We start from the raw sequence: 8533 nt of genomic DNA, 5'->3' as shown, positions 1-8533 counted from the left end.
AGGTATTTTGATTATATATGATATAATGTATGATGTATAAGATACATCTAATGGAGGATTGAAGTAAATGAGATTTACATTAAGTACCATGGAATAGAAAAAGAACTATGGTTTATATATTTCATGAGATAAAATATTAAATTTATAAGTTATAAATATAGTTTGATAAGTTGGTTATCATTTATATTTATAATAATATTAATTATTGGATAATTAATTCTTTTTCTTTTAAATAACCAAAGTAGTGGGTGGTTATTGGATCATGGTAACTGTGAGTTTAAAAAGAAATTGGTTTCCTATTTTGAAAAGAAGTTTGACAAATATTTGAAAAGGTTTTTAAGTTTTCTCTCGTGAAAAAGAAACTCACGAAGTCGTCAAGTAAATTCAGATTTACTAAACGATCGTGCAAGTGCGAGCTAAACAATCATGCAATATTTACTAAACGATCGCCTAGCTTTGCTAGACGATCGCTAGCCCAAGGTAAATGATCATGTAGAGTCTGTACGTGACAGACCGAGCTAAACGATCACATAGCTTTATCTAAACGATTGGGCATTGACCTATATGATAGGTCTCCGCCATCTCCCACTTGCCGAGTCGTGTATGCGATCGGTGTTTCCTCCTTCGTCTGCCTCATACTAAGTCTGAACAGAGCCCACCCTTTGGATTCTCATACCGAGAATATCAGGTCGCCTTGTTGGTGGTGTCAGACTCAACTCGACACCGTCGAGGTTTTCTGGAGGCCGTTCGTGGTGCTGTGGAGGCCGTTCGCTATTGCAGAGGAGATTGTTGAGGACGAGTGCGAAGTGTTCATGCTGTGTTGCGGTCGTGCAGATTGGGTGTTCGAGGTTGCTGTTGTTCGAGCGGCCGTGCGCATCGGAGCGTAGAGACGTTGCTGCATTTGTTCGTACAATTTTTTCCTTTGTACATTTGAAATTCTCATGCTACATTTTCTGTATATGAATTGCGTAACCGTTTGTTTTGAAGTCGACTGGAAATATATGTTCGTTCATGATTGTAATTTGGAATAGTCTTGTTCCACTGCTCATGGAAATCTCGCTTCCGATTTCCTTCACAAGGGTCTTCTGTGTTCTAGGAGTGCAACTTCAAGAGTCTTCGGAGTCTTATGCTTGTTGATGAATTCTTTATGGGCTCTCTGAATGTAGAATTACTTGTATCTTCAAAGGACTTCAGTCTTTAGAATGCTTACATCTTCAAAAGACTTCAGTCTTCAGAATGCTTGTATCTTCGAAGGACTTCAGTCTGATTGTAGAGAATTTCTCATAAGCTCTCTGGAGTATAGAATTGTTGACCTCCACAAATGAGGAAAGACTCTCTATTTATAGAGTTCTCAAGTGGGCTTTGTGGGCTTAGGCTTGGTTAGTCCATGGACCTAGCTCATTGGGCCCAACTAATTGGATTTGGACCTTATTTGACAATTGGGTCAAATTAAGCCTGTTTTTGGGCTCAATTGGACTTTTAACTCAAATAATAATATCAAATTAGGTCAAATTAATCTTATCTGATTCAACGGTCATGATAAAACCACGTGGCGTCATCAAATTTTGTCTTCAATTTCAATCTGGAACACATGTCACCTCCTAGTTGGTCCCAAATTTGATGATTTGAAATTTCATCATTAATCTAATTAATGACATGTCAGTTTGTGATTGGTCCAAAAATTTATCGTTCAACAATGTAAAATTTTGATTTAATTATTTTCATATATTGAATTAATAATAAAACTCAATTTCAATTTATTTATCAAAAATTTTCTTCCCAAAGTGCTAAAAAAATTATTTTTAGGAGCTTTTGGAGAATAAAATAGTACAAGTCTAAAGTAGTTGGGTTGGCTTTATGGATTTTTTTTGGTCATCGAGTTTTTGAACACCCTCAATAGTTGTAGCTATAGCAATCAAGTCTAAACTATTAGCAGATATGTACAATGTAAAAGAATTTATAAACATAGCAAAATATAGTTGCGACTCCCGAAGTCTATTATAGTGATAGACTATATCACTTATATAAAAGTCCATCGGCAACAGCATATAGATTTTACTATATACTTTATTCTTAGCTTTAAAGGTTAAAAGTACTATGCATTGCAACTATCTGATTATATATATGTGTGTGACTTTAAACTAACTATTTCCCACTAATTTTCAAAACAATTCAAAAGTGTCGTTAGAAAAACTATCCCAACTTGAAAGATTATCCCAACTGTAAAATATATAACTATAAATATGAAAGGGTAAGATAAGTCTTAGTTTTTTTATAATCAAATGAGAAGTCCTCAACTTTTAGTAAATGGTAATTGATTTAACGAAATCTGTTATTGGAACAGAAAATGTTCCCTATATCTCCTTCTCCTATCTTCTTTTACAAACTCATCCTTCCTCTACAACAAATTCAACATAGATTCTCTATTACCAAAAAAAAAAAAAAAAAAAGAAAAAAAAAAGAAAAAGAAAAGAAAAAGAAAAAGAAAAAAAAGAAAAAAAAAAAAAAAAGAGAAATATTTCAATACGATAAGTTAGAAAATTAATTCATCAAATATATATATATTATATATCACATTCGGGATGTAAATACCATGAAATCAACCATTAGACAGGAAGCTAATGGTGAGAATAGGTTTTAAATAAATTTTTATAAGCTAATGTGTTAGATAAAGATTTGGTCTTGGGGGACAACTAGAACTTACAGATCCAGGAAATTTTATGTGGTTACATTTTTAATATTTGTTTAAATGGGTTTTAAGTTATGTATAAGAAAGTTAAAAGTTAAAAAGAAATAATAAATTAGAGAAAAAACGTTCTTTTTGTGTTTATTTGAGAAATGTTAAATAAAAATCATTAATTATATATTAATTATCTAGATCTAAAATTTAGTATAATACCTAGTGTTGCTTTTTCTCAAATCACGACAAAACACACCAACCAATACTGAATATATCTTTCTCTCATTGGCTCTTTTAAGAACAATTGGCCAAAAAGAATGATAAAAGTTGTGGAGCTTTGAGCTAAACCTTTATGTAACACCTCGACTTTCTAGGACTTATACTAGGTCGTTATTTCATACACGCATAAATCTCAAAGCGACTCTCTCATAAACTTTTAACTAAATCATCGTATTTATTTACTTAAATACTTTTGTAACATCTAAATAACTGAAAATATTTCAAAATAAATTTCATAAAGTTTAATAAATAAAAAAAAGCAACCATGAAACCCTAAATTCTCACATCAAGACTCGAATTTAAAACACTAAAACATAAAAATATGAGCGAAAGCATTTCTTTGGTCCCAATGGCACGGTCACAAATTCCTTCTGTCACTCGTCGGTGCGTCCTTGCTCTTACTTGAGAAACATAACATAAGAAATGATGAGTATAAAATACTCAGTTACTAACTTCACTACTAGGGTCAGGCTAGACATCTATGTCCTCTAGATGATGACTTCTAGTGGACGTACATAAATCTCTAGTTTTCATGGAGCATAAATAAATATTTGAACTCATCCTACCATAGTTAAGAGTACTCACAACCTCTAGTGAATCCTGAAGGAGATACGACCCATTAGAAGAAATTCGGGCTTTAATGTCGGTTGGCAACCGACATTAAAGATAGTGTTATTAAAGCCCTTTAATGTCAGTTGTCTTTAATAAGGGCTTCAATAACACTAATAACACAGCCTTCAATGTCGGTTGCAACCGACATTGAAGGTGTTTAATATCGGTTGCAACCGACATTAAAGGTCTTTAGTGATTAAAGCCTGTGGGTTGCAACCGACATTAAAAGTCTTTAATGTCGGTTACAACAGACATTAAAGCCTTTTTTTTTTTTTTTTTAATTCTTAATCGACATTGAAGCTCGAATCTGTCCGTTTTACCAATTATTGTCCGTTTTTTAAAGTTCCCTTACCAAATCCATTTTTTCGGTAAAAAAGTATAACATGACACATCATCATCGAATGCTATGACTATGACATATTATTCATGTATGGATTGTAAATCTATTACATTTAATCCGCAAATCTACTATAGAATTATAATTTAAAAGGCGTATAATAATTCAGGCCTTGAAAACACAAATTACAAGTAATACAAAGATTATGATTTTACAAACATTATGAGTTTACTGTGTACCACCAGCTACTTCTTCATCTGGTTTCTCAACATTTTGAGCTTCCTTGCCTCTTTCTTCTGCATCCTTGCTTTCAAGTTTTGTACTACTTGTATTACCCCTTCCCTCGGATGTATTCCCTTTGTCCCCTTTGTCATCTTTTCCTTTTTATCTATGTCGGTCTGCCTGGTTGACATCGTGTTGCTCTTTTTTCAAGCTTATCAATGCTTTTAGTATCTTTTGTTGATTCCATTTCTTTGACTACGAAAATAAATAGCAAGGGGATGTTAACATTTTAGTAGTAAATATAATAAAGTCAATAGTGTCTTTTAAGTAGATAAGCAACAGAAAATTAGGGGATGTTAACATTTTAGTAGTAAATAATAAACAGTCAATAGTGTCTTTTAAGTAGATAAGCAAAAGAAAAGTACCTTCCTTCCCTTCCTTTGCTTCCTTGGATATCTGAGATTTCAACTTTTTATATCAGTGCATAAATATAAAAGAAGAATCTTGGGTCTAAGAATTAAATAAGTCCAAGGCAACCATATTAACTAAGGATTAGAAGCGACAAGGAAATGAATCTGTAAATGACTAAACAAAACTGTGGTCCCACAAGAAACTTTAATTTAAAGTATAGCAAGCCATCCCCATGACCAATCTTTTCTTAAAAGCAATGCAGCAAGAACTTATGCACATAATGCAAATAAATAACTTATATTTGAAAAGGCACACAATACCAAATCTTTGAACAACAGGACTTAAAAGGAATTAATGAATGTTCAATGACAGAGAAGATAAGTTGTATATACAGATTCCAGTCGTTCATATATAAGAAATTCATAATATTAGTTCATGCTTGGCAATCTCTTCGTCCTATCAAAAGTTCGTCTCAATAATGATACAACAGTTGGAATATCATCCTCATCTTTTAGAAAGTTCCGGTCCAAGTTGTATTACACATGGCACATTTAAAAACTTATTTTTCATTAATAGGTAACAACTACAGCCATAAGCTATTCAAATAAAAAGCATAAGAATAATAATATGCCTCAATGTTCATGAAAGCTTCTACTTAGAACAAAACAATAGAAACACAAACCTCCTTTTTTGGTGCAACATGGCGCTCTCGATCAACAATAGCCCTTTTGTGTGCAAGCCATTATTCCTTCCACACATTTAGTGAAGGGAGACAATTAGACAATAAGATGGAACCAAGTTTCACAATCACAACAACTATCGAATCATACGTTTCTGAAAAGATATATGGCAAATAAACCCAATACATCTAGAAGCTATGACAGATTAACTATTTATCCAGTTTTAATGAAGGCTATATTTAGACCCATTCAATCTTGTGTAGCACATTAAACTATTTAAGGTTCAAGGTCAACCTGAATGTAATGGACATACTGTAACCATATACCTTTCATGCTTTGTTTGTAACAGAAAAGTAATTATATTATCAGCAATTCTGAAATAGGTGCATAAGGGTAGAATCTGATAGCAATCTCTCCTTGTTCAGAAACCAGAGTTGCCAGCTGGTTGAAGATATTGCTCAATTCATGAATGGTAGATTCAACATTTTGAAGAGCTTCAGCTCTGCTCTGCATGTAAGTATCTTGTAATGGAACCATCTGTTGCTGTTGTTGTCGCTGCTGCAACAACGGTTGACCATCCCCATCCACCTGCTTCCTATAAATTTACAAGCAACATAATTTTCATTTCACCACATGATAATAATTTAATTAACTTTGACAGGATCACAGGAAAGTAGATACCAGCATGACCAAAGAAAAGGATCAAAAGCAAAGAAGCAATATAGTACAACATAATTTTTTAAATATAGGAGCTCATGTGCACTTTCATTAAAAAAACAAGTTAACAGACCCCAGCTTCAAGCATGACAAAAGAAATTTTAATTACTTGAAATTTTGGCACAGAAGGTTACCTCAGCTACTTGAATTGTTCTTTTTCGCTCCTCTACTTGCGTCACTCTTCAAACCAAACAATATTTCAGCACACAGTCTAGGAGATAACACTTATTATTTTTCCAGTATGCTAGACTAACAACTACCCAATCCAAATTGCTAAGATTTCTGTGCCAATGAGAAGTCCCTCATTGGTAGAGGGAAAATTTGAGTTGCAAGTTCAATAACTTGCAGTTGTGGAAATCCTTTTCTTCCAAGAGGAACATCCCAGTAAGGGCCACCCACCTGCAAAGCAAAACAATTCCATCATTATGCATTTTTGATACTCATCAATGATTTTAGATCTAGAATATAATTTTTAAGAAGTAAGAACAATGATATGTTTCCATAAATCCCCTCCTCGTTTAATAACCATTTAGGCCTTGGTTGGTAACTATTTGGTTTTTTATTTTTAATTTTTTTTAAAATTAAGCCTAAGACACCCATTTCACCTCTAGGTTCTCGTTTTGTCATCTACTTTTTACCCATATTTTTTAAAAATTAAGCCCAAATTTTGAAAAACTAAAAAAGTAGTTTTTATAAACCTTGTTTTTGTTTGTAGAATTTGGCTAAGAATTCAACTCTTGTACTGAAGAAAAATGCAAACTAGGGTAAGAAAAATGAGAGAATATAAGCTAAATTTTCAAAAAAAAATAAAAAACAAGATGTTACCAAATGAGGTCTAGTTTTTTTTTTTTTTTTTTTTTTTTTTTTTTTTTTTTTTTTTTTTTTTATTTTTTTTTTTTTGAAGATTAAGCTTAGAAGCACTATTTTCACAAATAAGTTTCTTTGTCCTTTTATCCACTTTCTTTGTTTTTGTTCTTAGAACTTGACTAAGAATTCAAGTGTTTCTTTAAGAAATGTGAAAATCATATTAACGGATTTGGGAGAACAAACATAAAGTTCAGAAAACAAAAAACAAGAGATGAAATTGAAAGCTTAATTTTTAGGTTAATAATTACCAGAATCACTGCATCCCTGGCTACAATAGTGAGTATATCTGCACAAGAAACAATTCCAGGGCATTTTGTTTCAAGGTTGTTCTTAATCCTATCAATGATTCTAAAGCCTTTGAGGGAGTGTATGTTGATGGAAGCCTTTTTCTCTCCCTGTAATGTTATAGTGTCATCCAGAAAAACCGACCCGTCGCACCCCTAATTCAAATCCTAACAATTGTGAGTTTGGTTCACATGCATATCATGCCTATATTTTCAATTGGATAAGATAAAAACAAGATAAAAATCAACACATCCACCTATGAGCTTCTTTGTTTCATGATCCACTTTTTCACAAAATTTTTCAAAATTCAAGCCAAGTTTTGAGAGGGAAAAAGTCACAGAATTCTAGTTTCAGACTTCATTACTCCTAAGCTTGAAGATTTGTGTCTATTTGATTCCTAAACTTTCAAAATTATATATTTCATCTTGGAGCATTGGAATCTTTTAAAATCACAAATATACTAAACTCAAAATTGAAAATTCAAAGTTTCATAAGATATCATATTCAAACTTATATCTAATAGATCAATTAGTTTTTTAAAATATTTTGAATTTATCAAGGACCTATAAGACACAAAATTGAAGGATTAGGACTTGTTAAGAACAAATTAAAATTTTAGGAACTTATAATCACTTTAAGAGTTTAGCGACCAAATAGACACAAACTTCAAAATTTAGAGACTAAATTTACAAAAAGTATTATAACAAACAAACAATTACCTTACATATTTTTGTTCTCTTTTTCAAAAGAAAAAGAAAACAACAAACAAACAAGAGCTAAGACTCCGAAAATCCAAAACAAGAACGTTATCAAATAAGCCCAGCTTCACGAAAGCTAAGTTTCACTAAAAAATAAAATCAAGAGTGAGGCCACAAACTTGAAATGCAAGCTTTGATTTAAAGAAGCAAGACAATTTCAGTATAATAAAGAGAGGTACCAAAACAAAAGGTGAATTGAAGGATGAAATGAACCTGAACAAAGCAGTCATGAAAGTGCAATCGGACAACAAAAGCTGCATTGCGTGGTTCAGAAAGCATAGCACACTCCATTTCTTTCCTCACAACCTGCAACACATTGGGACAAGTTTTGGCATAATAATCCAATGTCAATTGGGGCTCCCCTGTTTCAAACAAGTTTTGGCCCACAACAAAGAAAACATAAAGCATTATGAACGAGCGATTATGAAGAGTTGAATAGCCCAAACAATTATCCACATGCTCATCATTATCAAGAATGTCAGGTGTTTAAAGAAATTGTTTTGCATTGAAGAATAAAATAAAATAAATGATATACGAAACCAAAGAAGGCATTACACTCCTACTATAGCCAAAATCCAAATATATATATTTCAAATATCATTTGGAAGGAGATATTTCCATTAAACCGTCCATTTTGAAGAGAAAAGAATTTGTATAACAGAGTACCTTTTCCCCACCATCCTCA

General features: G+C 32.4%; 1 protein-coding gene across 1 annotated transcript; it reads right to left on the bottom strand.

Moving 5' to 3' along the window:
* Window positions 1-5578: 5578 nt before the first annotated feature.
* LOC120084544 (peroxidase 11-like) lies at window positions 5579-8256 on the bottom strand. The gene is given in 5 exon segments (XM_039040340.1): window positions 5579-5816; window positions 6199-6293; window positions 6296-6337; window positions 7054-7245; window positions 8062-8256. Coding segments are annotated over 5 exon segments (762 nt in total).
* Window positions 8257-8533: the final 277 nt, after the last annotated feature.

The sequence above is a fragment of the Benincasa hispida genome, chromosome 9 (genome assembly GCF_009727055.1).
Source record: "Benincasa hispida cultivar B227 chromosome 9, ASM972705v1, whole genome shotgun sequence".
NCBI classification, from domain to species: domain Eukaryota; kingdom Viridiplantae; phylum Streptophyta; class Magnoliopsida; order Cucurbitales; family Cucurbitaceae; genus Benincasa; species Benincasa hispida.
This window is presented reverse-complemented; position numbering and strand designations above follow the sequence as displayed.